This window comes from Cyprinus carpio, chromosome B2 (assembly GCF_018340385.1).
Source record: "Cyprinus carpio isolate SPL01 chromosome B2, ASM1834038v1, whole genome shotgun sequence".
Taxonomy (NCBI): Eukaryota; Metazoa; Chordata; class Actinopteri; order Cypriniformes; family Cyprinidae; genus Cyprinus; species Cyprinus carpio.
In genome coordinates, this window is record NC_056598.1 from 25,436,907 (window position 1) to 25,451,494 (window position 14,588).

Below are 14,588 nucleotides of genomic sequence, written 5' to 3' on the forward strand. Positions count from 1 at the left end.
AAGACATACTTTACATACACAAACACACAAACGTGTGTAGGGGGCAATGTGTGGGCATGGCATGCTTTCATCTGCATGTGAATGTGTCTGTGTTTAGACGCAGAGCTTTGTCTGTCATGAGTAGATCAGGCATGGAATGATCTGTTCCTAAGCAACAGTCGCATCTGTAGAGTTTTGGTTCTTCTGCCCCACTTTGTACCACTGCAACCTCTCCAGCAGATTCATACCATCGGCAGATCTATCTGCACTAACACTTAAAGACATTTTTACATTTGAATGAAGTCTAAAACAGTAGTTGTTACTTCATTAGTGGGGTCTGGAATCAAATGCTTTTCTTACTCGACAGATGGCTGATTTTACAGGTTTAACGGTAGACTTGAGCTGAAGTTGCTTTTTGTTAGCTTTAGTTTGAGCTCAGGTGACATTACGGCTGCAAAAAGATTTAGGCTTCATGAAGCAGAAGTCGTGTAGAAATGTGTGAGTACAAATGGTGCGTTCAAGACAAGTTGGAAAGATTGTATTTATGAGTTGAATGCACATAAATGTACCACAGTGTCGTAATTACAAATATGAATCACAATGCCGGCTCAACATCGTGATGTCTATCAGACCATCCCTAATACATATATATTGTCACACCCCTGGACTGTTTTGTTTGTCATTCTGCATGTACTCAGTGTGACCCAGTTTTCCCATGTTTGATTATGTTAGTCAATTCACCCATGTCCTCATTAGTTGATCCTCCTCACCTGTCTGTTCTTCATTAGCACTCCTAGATAAGTTGTGTTCAGTTCACTGTTTGCGGTCCGGTTTACTACATCGCTACGTGTGTCTCCTGCCTGTTCTGTCCTGGATTTACCCTTGTGTGGATTTATTAAAGACAGTTCATCTTCATCTTCTTCATGTGTTTATCTCACCGTAGCGTGACAGAAGACCGGAGCGCAAAGAGGGACAGCGTTTTCTGTTTCTTTTTGATTAGAGATCCTAAAATAGATTCTTCTTAACAATTCAAATATGTCAATTTATGTATATATACAGTTCTGATCATAAGTTTTTTTTAACAATCAAAATATGTCAATTTATGTATATATACGATGTTAATAATTTTAACAAGTAAGAGGGATCATAAAAATTGCCTTCAGAAGCTAATACAATATTTCGATGTTTCCCAGAAGACAAAATAAGCACATTTTACCTTGATCATCCAATTCAAAAAGTTTACACCCATCTTAATACATTGTGTTTCATTCTTGTGCATCAGTGAGTTTGTTAGCCTTTTGATTGATTTTTTGTTTTTTGTGTATATGGGTGGATCTGTGAATCATATAGTCACTCTTAAAAGGGTTCAGAGATGCTAGAAAACTGAAGAATTTGAAGGACATGGAGGATTTTTCTGAAGGATAGTGGGCAGTTTAACTGCTCAGGACAAACAAGGAACTCATAAACAACATGAAAACTGTCACTGATCATCCAGGTAACAACACAGTATTAAAATTCAAGGGTGTGTACATTTAAAAAAAAAAATTAAAAAACGGCTCATTTGTGTGAATGTAATTATATTGTCTTATGTACTAAACATCTGTTATGTGAAACAGCTTATTCAGGACAGTACTAAATGAAACTTAACATGCAGTTTAAAAGATGCGTCTTATTTTGTTATTAACAGCCTTTTGCATAATCTGCAAGGGGTATGTAAACTTATGAACAGAACAGCATTATCTTCAAAATTCTGTTAATATACCACAGTATGTTTAATTTACAATATTTATATAATAAGCTATCTGGGTTGAACAGGATCCTGATCCAAGGGTGTTTGATTCTGCTAGATAAATGTACAAAAGGTAATCATGGGTCTGATTTTTCTGAAATATGTCTTTTGCTAATTCGGCAAGGCAGATTTTCACTTTGTAGAGGATATGGGGTTTAGACCACAAACATATCTTTGAATAAAGTGTTGGAGTGAAATTTTATAGAGTTTGGGCTTCATCTCTTGTGGGTGTGCAGTGTTGAAGTGTGTGGGGTGTTAGACAGTGTTCTTGTGCTAGATTTGATGTCTGTTGAGTTCAGAATAAAAGTAGCTCTGTAGAGTTGCTTTCCTGTGGGAGTTCAGAGGCTGCCAGAGTCCTCTGCCCTTTTCAAAAAGACAAGCAGAGGCACTGAAAAAAAACCCCACCCTCCTTCCCCCTCTCACCCACATGCAGGTATCTTGTCTTATACCCTGTCTCCTTTGACATTGTATGGTTTGAAATCGAACAGATGGACAGAGATGTGCTTTTCATTTCCAAATCCTCCGCAATTCTTCTGCATACATGCAACAGGATAATCAACCTTCTCTCGCTCTCAGCGCATGTCAGAGTAAGTTTGAGCAGTCTGTTGCTCTATCACGTCGTCCTCTGCTCACCTTTAGCTCAGGTTTGTTTTGTGCTTTTGATATTTGTGGAGCAGGAAGGCGTTTGGCAGCTCTGACCCCACACTGGCTCTGCGTAGAGTGCAAACACACCCACTAATTAGGGAATTACCAGAGGAAGCACTTTTTGCTAATGAACACTAATGAAAAGCTATTGGAATTGCGGTAATCTGTGTCCATTGACTGATCTCTCACTATTTCAGTTTAGTGGGATTTATTTGCATAACAATAACTGTACATGTGTGTTGCCAAAATTATGTAAACTAGCAACAGGAGCAAATAAAGTCTCTATCTCTCTCTCACAGATTCATCCATAGAGATAACTTGAGAGATTAATTTAAGATCAAGATTTAAGATATCATTGAAAAAAATGTTGTCCTGTCCTTCCATCTGTAGCCCCTCAGCTGAAATAATTGAGACTTAACTAAAACTTTGCAGTAAACTAGAAAGGACACTATACTGTGAATAGGACAGCAGTGTTGAAGTTTTAGCTCTAAAATTGTAAACTTTAAACCAGCAAATTGTTTGTATTTGAACATTAATGTTTAAATTTGACTATGGAAACATAAAAAATGTACAATAAACTATTGAAGGAGCATAAGAGTTTTTTGCAATAAAATTGTGAAATCTATTGTAAACTATATAGGCTTCTTACATACTTAAAACTGTACTGCAAATAGTCTTAAATGTTTGTTTTAAAACTAAAAATTACATTTTACAACAAAAATTTAAATGGTATTGAAAGCTTGAAATGTAATTTAGTACTGTAAACAAATATAGATTTCTATTTTAAAATAAATATTACATTTTGTAGTGACAAAGTGCACTAAAACTGTAAACAAACCAGCAAATTTGAGGTTTTAGCACTAAAATAGGCAAAAGCTGAACATTTTATTTGACAACAAGGTGAGAAATTTTAGGCTATAACATTTTGAACTGTAAACTTTATGGTGGAAAATAAGTTGATAGTGGAAAAATTTCAAGTTTAAACCTTAAAACAGTAAATATGTATCTTCTCTTAAAAAGAAATCTTTACAGTTTGGCTCAATTTGGCACAAACATTAATATAGGCTGGTGGCCTGTTGGCTGTGTGGAGGGGTCACTTAACTTTTGTTGTAAGGTTACAAGGTCAAGGCAGACTCATGATCCCATGTGTAAAAGTCAAAGACTGAATGTAAGGCTCAGCGTTATCGCTCCGTGTGCACTAGATTCATACTCCGATGGATTGATTCGAAACACTTTTAAGGGTCAGCTGAAACTGCAGAAATAGTCCTCGGTATCTCATTGTTTTTTTTCTTTCTTTCTTTCTGTCTATCATTATTTCATTATTTTCAACTGTCTTATTTGTGCCAGTCACACTAAAAGAAAGAACAAGAAAAGGCTTTGTGTGTGTGGTTTATGAATTCTGAGCCAGGAGAAAGCATTAAGGATAAGATTAAGTTGTTCGTTAGGGATCTCGTGTGTGTGTGTGAGAGATGCTGTACTGAGTGACACAGACCAACTGCGTTCTCTCTCTCTCTCTCTCTCTCTCTCTCTCTCTCTCTCTCTCTCGCTCACAAGAGGAATGTGTTACGTTCAAATACCAGAGCAAATCTTTCAGTCTGTACTTGAAATAGTATTCGTCTTCTAATGTTTTAGCAAATGTCTCCTGTTACAGTTCTTGGTAGCTGACATGACGTCATTTTCAAAAATAACCATAATACTTGGTAACATACCATTTGTTGCAGATGTGAATGATACTTTAAATCTTGCAGCTTGAGGAAAAGGTGTAGCTTTTCTAAACAATCAGACTTAAAATATTTAACTGAAAAAAAATTATTGCTGCGGTTAGTTATCACAACTTAAAATTCAGCATTAGAATTAGAATAACTTAAGCGTTTGCTTGACATAAAGTTTAGTTAACTATATAAGTTATTTCAACAAATGTTAAGTTGTTATAGTGTTGGGTTATTAATAAACAGGTGAAAAATCCTATAGGTTTATAATGAAAGATTGCCCCGTCTACATGGAGACGTGTTTCACTGTATACGCATACATTTTATATCGTATAGGCATTTCATCCACACAGATCCAGCGTTTTGGGAGAGTGAAACCGATATTTTTTGAAACCGGGTCCCAGAGTGGATAAATCTGAAAATACTGCCCTTGCGTTTTCCTGTGGACAGTGAATCCGTATATTTTCTGAAATGATGAGGTCATCAGCCCACGCCTTGCCCCTAGTCAGACACCGCTACGTCACGTAACAGCAACAAAAACATGAACAAACACTGAAGATTATCTTTTTATTAACTAACATTAACACAGATTAATAAATGTATTGTTTCATGTTCGTTTGTATACCGCGTGCAAGGTTTATGCGAATAGTCCAAGTCTTTTTTTAGTCGTTTTTAGTGTATCTCTGTGGCAGAATTATAGCGCCACATGCTGGTCTGGCATGTATACTACATCTTTTTGTGTTGGTTTTGTGGTTTCGTGTCGACACAGATATTTTTGAGACAAGGAAAAAAAAAGATCGGATAGGGAAAGCTCTGGCTTCGTGTGGACATAGCTTAACTTGAGCCATACAAGGAGTTTTTAGGCTTATATTAATTGAGAAGCTAAATGAAATATTTACACTTTTAAAGATTATTTTAACATCTCATTGCTATTTAAGTGAACTGCAAAAAATGCAGAAATATGGTTTATATATTTGTTGTATATTTTTATATTCTATGTTTTTATCTGTCTGTCATAGACACACACACACAGGTTAATTGTATAGATGAATTGTTTACATCTATACAAATAGTTTCATTTACAATGCTATTATTTATATTTTAGGAATACAATTATAATCCATTTTAATCTGTGTAATTGCATTATAATTATATAATGTTATCCTTTATGTATTTTTTTTATATTTATATTATTATTTATTTTTATGTATTATCTGAGTCATAATTATGAAAAAAAAAATGTTATTTGTAATCTACCTGTGAATACTTCAGTTAAAATAAACCATATTTATTTGCACAGGGACCAACCTGACTCAACCAATCAACTGGAATAGTAGTTTGGCCACCAAAGAGGGTGCATTCTGTTACATAAGCAGCAGCGCAGCCGTTTTCAGAGCAGAGAGAATTCTGGGAGAGCCCCTCCGGCAGGACACAGTCTCTTACTAACAACAAAGCACTTACTGCGAGCAAGGGCTTGTGGGAAATACAGACATATCGACTAGAGTACACAAGTAGAGGGGAAATATGGTACTTTATCAAAACATATTAGTGAAATGACAAAGATGGCATAAATATTCATGCAAACTTCCTCACAGTAAGATCACAATGAAGTTTAAGAAGTCTGAAGTGTCCTCCACACCTCCTTTTCATCCTTCCATCCCTCTTTCTTTCTCTCTCTGTGTACAGATTGTGGTGAGTAAGCTCTTTAAGCTCTCCATCCTGCTCTCCTTCTCTCCTGCCGTGAGTTGACTGCTAACATCTCCTCCAGCTAAACCGTGTGTGTGCGTGTGTGTGTGTGTGTGTGTGTTCGGAAAAGCTCCTTGAGTCTCATCAGGAATTCACTTAGAGTTATCTCTGCACCAAACACATACACACACACCTCACTACTCACAAAAATGATTCATATCACTTTACACAACAGGGGACATCCTCTCTCTTACACACACAAACACACACACACACACACTCACACACACATACTAAGTGGCGATCCCCACTCAAGTGAAAGCGATATTAACACGCACTTGAGAATACACGTAAAGGCTCCCTTGTGTTCTTGTGAAAACTAGTATGTGAGAAGTTGTGATGAGTGTGTGTGTGTGTGTGAGCACAGACTGCAGCCTGGCAGGAGGGTGATTGGAAATGTCGCCTTGGCTGCTGCACTTCTTTGTTCCCTTTTTCTTTGGGTGAGTTCGAGCATCACTATGCTCTACTCACTTTATTTTGGGTCATTTTTGGGTTACCTTGATAATATGGCACTGAAATGAATGTGTGTGTGGTTAATAAGGTTGGTGTTGAACTTTATATATATATATATATATATATATATCTCTTGACATATACATCTTGTGAGGTTGGTAAGATTTTAATATTTTTGAAAGAGTTCTCTTGTATTCACCAATACTGCATTTATTTTGTAGCAAAAATACAGTAAAATCTGCAATATTGTGAAATGTTATTAAGATTTAAATAAACTGTTTTCTATTTTAATATGATTTAAAATGTAATTTTATTCCTGTAATGGCAAAGCTGAATTTTCAGCATCATTACTCCTGTCACGAGTGTCACATGATCCTTAAGAAACCATTCTAATATTCTGATTTGATGCACAAGAAACATTTATTATTATTATCCATGTTGAAAACAATTGTGCTGCTCCATTCATTCATTCATTCATTCATTTTTTTTTCATGAATATTTAATATTTATATACTTTTACATACATTGTATATAGAAGAAAAGTGCAAGGGTTTTCGTATTCGTACGTGTTTTTATTTATAAATACAGAGAGACTGAATTTATACTTGGTCTGTGAACTTTGGCTTTGCCCTCTGATCTCTGTCTCAACGATTTGAAACATTTCACACTGAGACTAATATCCTGACACTCAATTTCACACACACAGTTCCATCGATTATGTCTTGTTGTCGTAAAATATCAGTCATGCATTAGTGTCCATGTAACAGTAAAAGTTATGTCTGATTTCATTAGCGATGAGTTTAGTTTGGCAGAATGGTTCACTGGAGAATGTTTCTGATAGTGTGTGACAGATGATGTCAGAGTCTCTGTATGTGTGACAGTGATAAACAGACGCATCCTAGTGGAAAGAACATGTTTAAAGCCGTACGTACATGTACTCGCCGCTTCTCTCATCCTACATGTTTGCACTCTCGTGAGCTAATTACAGCACTGCTGATGATGGTTATTTTTTCTCTCTCTCAGTTCTTGTGTGTTCATGTGTTCTTGTGTATCTGCTATTCCCAGTATGTTTGGGAGGCTGGTAAACAAAGCCCTGTGGGAGACGGTCTGCTGCGCTCTATCTCGTATCACCAAGGCAACAGAGCCTCTCCCTCCGTGAAGCTGACATTTCCGGGTACTATACGAGAGTGTGTGTGTCTTTATAGATTTAACATCAAGCCAAATTTAAATACTACAGAGAGAAAAATGCTAGGTTTTCCAAGAAAAAACATGCATGTTCAGAACACCAGTGTCCGAAGCAGTTACAAATTAAGAGGAAAGTGATGATCATTTCTGGTACACAGTGTTTTTCCTATCGTTCAGATGCTGATCTATATCGCTTCTTGTGGTTCTGTCTTGTAATTTCATTACAGACTTGCAGAGGAACTGCTTTCTTGTGTCTGTTGTGAATAATCACTAAAGGTTTTTAAGTGGCCAGTGATGGCACTTGTATTTATGGTTCTCAGCTGGTTTTGCTTCCTGATTCATATTTTACAAGGGACATCCAGTAGAAATCCATAATAGTACTATTATTGTTTATCATAGGAAAGAAAAGTATTTATTCAAGTAATCTCATAATAATGGCCAAAAAAGTTTCTGTCCAGTACATCTTTGTGTGACAAGTTAATTTTGAGTGGCTTGTAGTCATGTCTTAATTCTGCTGGTGTTACGTAATACTTTGAAGTTTCATGCCCCGCTTGGTATGACATCATTGTTAAATCATTTACACTATCTCTGCAGCACTGGGGCATTATGGGAAACATAGATGAGCCACTTTCATCTCCTCAAAGATTAAAAACTTCCACCGATCCTCATTCATAATTCGGGTGTGAGGATCACTGGTTAGTTGCCTGAGATGTGCAACGTTCCAATTTTACCATTTACTTTCAGAAAAATTGAAAGAGAGAGATGGTTTTATGAAATTGGAACCTGACTGGTGAAAGAGTTCATACAGTGAATCCTAGAGATTGCTTTCTGTTCCAGAGACATCTGCGAATGGCACGTTCTGCTCGAGTCTTGTGATGTTTGTCTGACTAGTCTCGTGACTGTCTGAGATGCTGGAATAATTTTTTCCGTCTCCCTATGTGGAGAAGGAGAGAGTGAGAGAGCAGGAGATGAAGGAATGCTAGGTGTCATATGCTAGACTAACTTTAGCATTCTGTCCTGTTAGTTAGTGTCTCCGCTCTGGAAATTCCCAGGTCCTCGTTGCCACAACGAAAGCTCTGAAGAGGGGGATCCAGGCCGAGGCAGCGCTAGTAAAGGTCAGAGGCCATGTGAGGCTGGTGATGTCATGGAGAGAGAGGAAACAAGGAGTGTTTATGAGTGGAGAATGAGATAGGGCAGTGGTTGACAGATCAGGAACACACACTCCCTCTGTCTCTGTGTTTCTCTCTCTTCAATTTTTCTTTTCTTCTACACTTGCAATAACCTTTGACCTTATAAACCATTAACACCCGTGAGGCAGTGAATAAACTGTATTAATAAACAGCACAAAAATGTTTGCACACCATTTACAGAGATCTTTGGCTATGTATTTTTAGTGGCACCAAACAAAATTGGAGAAATAATGGCTGTTTTCAAACAGGTTTCCTAAATGGAAAACCTCCAAAAGCAGTCCAAAAGTTAACATTATTATGTCCAAACAAAAATGTTGCAATCCCATCTGATAACAGTACTGGTGCAGAAATGACAAATTTACCAAAACCAAAATAAGTTAAGCATTAGTATTAAGCATTGTTATCGTTAACTAAAACTATTGAAAATCATTTGGATAAATATACTTGGTAAAATATTAGATAAAAGGAATTTGATGAATTAGAAATTCTGCCTTGGCTAGTGAAATAAGTTTACTTTGAAGAAATAAAAATAGTAAAACTGAAATAAAATGAAAGTTAAATAAAAATATGAATTAAAAAAGAGAGACAAAACCAAATAACAAATTACTTTAATATGAAAACTGCAAATTAAAAAATGTAAGGCTAATTAAATTAATAATAATAAATTATTATTATTATTAATAATAATAATAATAAAATAATATAAGTAATACTGTATTGTCTTTTAGTATCTAAGTTGGATTCTGCTATATCTTTTTGGATGGCAAGTCACCACAGTTTTATTGTAGTGACAGTAACTATAGTAACAATAGTATTTTAACAGAAATTAAGTTTTTTTTTTTTTTTTTTTAATTGAAGTGGGTTTTGATATGCTCAAAAAACATACTTTTTTTGTTTGTTGGCACAAACTGGCACACTTGCACAGAATGGTTTTGTAATGAGATCTGGGAGAAGAGTGGCAGCATGAGCGAGATAAATGCTCTATAAAGAGCTATAAATAGAGTTTGAGACGCTCTGGTTTAAACGTACTGTTAGGTGCCTCTAGGGAAACGCTGATGTCCTGCTGAGACTATGGCATGCAAGCTTCCAGATAACACTGAGAGAGTAGCAACGTTCCTGTGAAAAATGACTGCATGACTTTATCTTTACATGCAGTGTTAAGTGAGAAGAGAGCTGTGTTGACTACAGACTGAGGTGAAGAACTGTAAAAAAAAAAAAAAAAAACACTAAAGACAAAGAAAGAGAATGCCTTTGATTAAACACCCTCTGTAAGATTGCTCGTTAAGCACTTTTTAATTAGACTAACGAAGGAGGCGATAATTAAAGATGCTCTCACCTCAGGAGCTGAGATGCCCAACAGGAAGTCACAACATGTGACTTCCTGTCACTCACACCTCTGGTTAGATTGGTGATTTTGAATCATCTGACGACTTTTTATCCAAAAATCTTCATCCAGTGAGCTGGGTTCTTCAAGCGCAAAGTGGCCACAAACACAAAAGCTGGTGGAAGGCCTTCTGGAAAGATCTCTCTGTGGGGAACAACAGGTGAAGATCAAAGTAGCCTGAATTTTCCAACCACAACGGTTCACTCAACATTTCATTTACAACACAGTGACAGAATTCAAACAGTTCGACATGTACAAGAATGTTTAAATAACCACACAATAGTAACCAAATAAGATAATTTTTTTTTTTTTTTTTTTAGATCTGGTTTAATGAGATCTTTTAAAATTGTTTCTCCTAGACAGTAAAATAGAAAGCAAATGAACACTTAGATTTCCAGATTCTCAGTTTTTCAGAAGAGATCTCAACAAAGTCTCAAAACTGTGCTCTTATTTGTCAAAACACCAAAGTCTGACTGCAATCAAAAGTGACTCATCAAATTCTTTCAAGACCAAATCCGAGCTGCTATCCACATCACTTTTCTAACTATTTGACTCCTTTGTATTCATTTTTATTCCTCGTAAGAGAGGAGAAACATCAGACACATCTGTAACTAAAAAGTCTCCCCAATTAGGAAAGAGCAACATTTGAGCAATAAAAAAAGAACAAAATTAGAACAAATTAATGTACACTAAATGAAACAACTGAAAATAGATGCCAGTGCTTAACTATGTAGCATTAAATAGACACTAATCCAAAGACAGAAGGCGTTTCTCAATGTCAAGGAAGGATCCTCGGAAGCCAGAATTTCGAGGATGCTACGTCATCGACATCCGTCGAAGGACTGTTCCAATGTCGAGGATCCTCGGAATTTCAACCAAGGACTGAGTCCTTCGTTCGAAAAATATCCCATATACAGGAAAGGATGCATACGTGTAGCCTTCGTGCTCTTCGCGCTCTCAAATCACCCACAATCCTATGCGCACAGCTTTGCTATCTTGTTCAAAAAAATTAAAAAATCTCGGACGTTAGCGGAGTCGAAGCGTTAACGGGGCAATATGCTTTCGATATGTATTTACGTTACCAAACATTTGTTATAACTGCAGTAAATATAAGTAAAGTTTAACGTTTAAATGCCAGTACAAATCACTACAGTATTGATATTATAAATTATACAAATTACGTTATTGATGGCTAAATGAACCGGACCTGTCATTTAACAATTGTTAGCTTGGTTACCGTCACCGGCATTTCTTTTATAAATAACTAGTTAAGTTGTCCAAAGTAATTTAATGTTAATATTATACCATCATACCATTATACCATTCACAGCGTTATTCATAGCTTTCTCGTCTTTTTTAACAGGGACCAAGGAACAAACAGAGGCGTTCATACGTGTAGAAAACAAGCAACCAAACCAGTAACGTTTGCACTTCCATTTTTCAGCGCCTGTCGCAAGCCGTTTTAGCATTTAAAACTTGGTTTGACTATACATAAATATAATTTCGGATAGTCATAATTATAATTCGACTAGTCACAATGACAATTAGAGATATCTGCAATTATAATTCCAATAGTAAGAAATCGGATTAGAGATATCTCTAAATACTTTATGACTAGTCAAAACTATATTTTTGGTGATTTTTATATGTTATTTATGATTGGTATAAGCTTTGTTATGTGTCCTTTTCACTGACGTAATGACGTGCACTTGCTAGCCTGTTCCATTTACGTGTTCTCCGAATGTTAAAGAGGAGCCTCGCCTAGCCTCTGAAGGAAGTGACTTGGAAGGACCAGTCCTGCCAAGGAAGTATCCTTGACATTGAGAAACGCCTAGAATTTCCAATGGTCTGTTAGCATCTTGTCACATGGTATTCTTTGCTAAATCATAGCAAATGATGACCAATAGTTTATCTTCAGGATTAAACAGATGCCTGGGCCCCAAGGTTTACATCCATGTAATGTCTTTAATGTCACTGGTTACAGAGGAAAATGTGCTCCAAAGTCTAGGAATTCACATGGGTGGCACATTTTAACATTAGAATGTTTTGGTTATGAGAAAGTTCAAGACTTTCATACTGCTCCATGATTTTTATGGCCTTGTGCTAAGCTAACTTAGCATCGTCAATCACACAGAGGATGTGTACTTACTTTCAGTCCAGGCTGTTTTTTTTCTCTGTTTGTTTGTTGTTCTATGTTCTGTCATTTGCTGTTTTTCAATGTCTCACTTTTGAAGCCTTTGACTTGTCTTTCTGTTCTGTTCTGTTGTGCTTGGCCTAACAGTTTTTGAATGCAGTAGGTCTAAGTTGAAAAAAGACAACCACATTTATTTGCGAGAGTGACTCCTAAATGATCAGTTATAGAACTCTCAAACTTTTTTCACTTGCCAGACTCTCTGTTTGTCTCTCTCAGGTTGTGGCAACAGTGCTCTGAGCTATGATATGTACCGGGCCGGCTACACCTCCATCACTAATGTGGATTACTCCAGTGTTTGTGTGGAGAGCATGGCGGAGAGACACAAGGACTGCGCTCAGCTCAGCTGGCTGTGCATGGACGCCCGGCGACTGGCCTTCCCTGATGGTGTGTTTGATGTGGTTTTGGAGAAGGGAACTCTGGATGCCATGCTGGTGGAGGAGAGCGACCCATGGAAGGTCTCGGAGAGCGCGGCCCGACTGCTGCACCAGGTTCTCTTGGAGGTGAGGAACAACACGTAGTCTAATATTTTGACTTTAAAGGGATAGTTCACCCAAAAAGGAAAATTCTGTCGTTAATTACTCACCCTCATGTTGTTAATCCGTAAGACAGTGGGAACATTTCAGTTACCTTGCTGTCTATGGAGGGTCAGAAAGCTCTCAGATTTCATCAAAAATATCATAATCTGTGTTCCAAAGATGAATGAAGAACTTATGGGTTTGGAACGACAGGAGGATGAGTAATTAATGACAGAATTTTCATTTTTGGGTGAACTGTGCCTTTAAGAATCGACTTTTAGCTGCCTGAAATCTGGAGGGTTCTAGAGAGTTAAAGTTGAAGAGGTTAATTACTTCACTGCTAGTTGCACTAAACAGAATTGTTCAGCCAAACAGGTTGTACACCATTGGTTGAGCCGGATTTCCTGTGACAGTCAAACAAAAAAGAGCAAGCATAATTTTAGAAATGAATAGTATGTATACGTAACTTGTAACAAGGACACTTTAAAAGAAAGTGTTTCCAAAAGTTTTTGTAACATTATGAATGTCAACAGAATGAACTGTCACTTTTGATCAGTTGAATATGTCCTTGCAGAAAAAATATTAATAATATTTAAAAACAACTTTAAATAAGAGACTGGTCTTTGTGGCAGTCGGTACTTTTTTAAAAGCCTAATTTAAGAAAAATATTTAGTGTTTTGTGTGCTGTGGCGTTTTATAGAAACATAATCTTGCCAAACAGTTTTAGAGATTTCTATATTTCTATTTTTTAGAGATTTCTATATATAGTCTCATTTAAGTAGTGCTTTGCAAATAGCCACCCAGGAATATTAACAAGGTGGCCACAAAGTGGACTAACTTTGAGCAGGACGTTGATGATTCTAAGCAGTATATGTTTGGCAGCTCATCAGGAGTCAGGAGAAGCTTTTCATGAATGCCGTATGAGTCAATTTTTACCTCTTGGGTGGAGATTAATTCTAAATTTAAAGAACTTCTACAGCTGTCACATCTCTTAATGAAGACTAGAAAGAATATCACAGTACAGAAGTCGTGCTAAGAGCATCTGACTCATGTTTAGTCACATAAGGGGCCACAGATGTAGAGTGTTTTTCCTTTTATCCTTAAATGAGCATTTCAAACCTTGTGTTTTTAAAATCATAGAGGCTGAGTAGCTTTCACTCAATCCCACAATGCACTACTGCCAGAATTATTCATCAGATGTCACAGTGAGGGCCAAAAGCACAGAAACAACCATGTGTTTTTTTGCATGTTAAAAGGCCTGCTAATAGATGTTTTGACTCTTAAAACTCCTAGGAAATATTTCCGTACAATCTAACCTTTCATCACAGCAGAAATCACAGAGCCATTTATATTTAATCTCTTTCTCTCATGTTAATAGTGTAACAGTCAGTTCAGTTTCCTCCCTTCATAGTTTATTCATCAGTATGTCAGAGCAGCACAGATTAGGTCTGCTGTGTGTGTGTGTGTGTGTGTGTGTGTGTGTGTGTGTGTGTGTGTGTGAGAGAGAGAGAGAGTGTGTGTTCTCAACATTTTCAGGATCACATTAATGTCAATCACCTTCCAGAGGCATGATTTACATGATGACCACAACATTTAAAAATATACACTCAAAAATACACACATCTTTTGTTGTTTTAGCCTCAAGAAGGAAAGATGGAGGTTGTGAGCTAGAGAAAGCAATCATACTGAGCACCAGTTTCTCCATAGCAAAGCCTGTTAAGCTGTTTTATGCTTTCGGTTATGGAGAAACAAGGTCATCTCTCCCTCTGTTCTGGTGTTTGTGGTAATTTGCAGCTTCA

At 36.8% G+C, this 14,588-nt stretch overlaps 1 protein-coding gene across 3 annotated transcripts in view; it reads left to right on the forward strand.

Moving 5' to 3' along the window:
- Window positions 1–14,588, forward strand: part of ece2a (endothelin converting enzyme 2a) — a 61,412-nt gene that overhangs the window by 10,461 nt on the left and 36,363 nt on the right. For all 3 annotated transcript variants that reach the window (XM_042718882.1, XM_042718881.1, XM_042718883.1), the window contains exon 3: window positions 12,491–12,774. In XM_042718882.1, coding sequence (XP_042574816.1) covers window positions 12,491–12,774 — 284 coding nt within the window. The remainder of the gene's footprint in view (window positions 1–12,490; window positions 12,775–14,588) is intronic.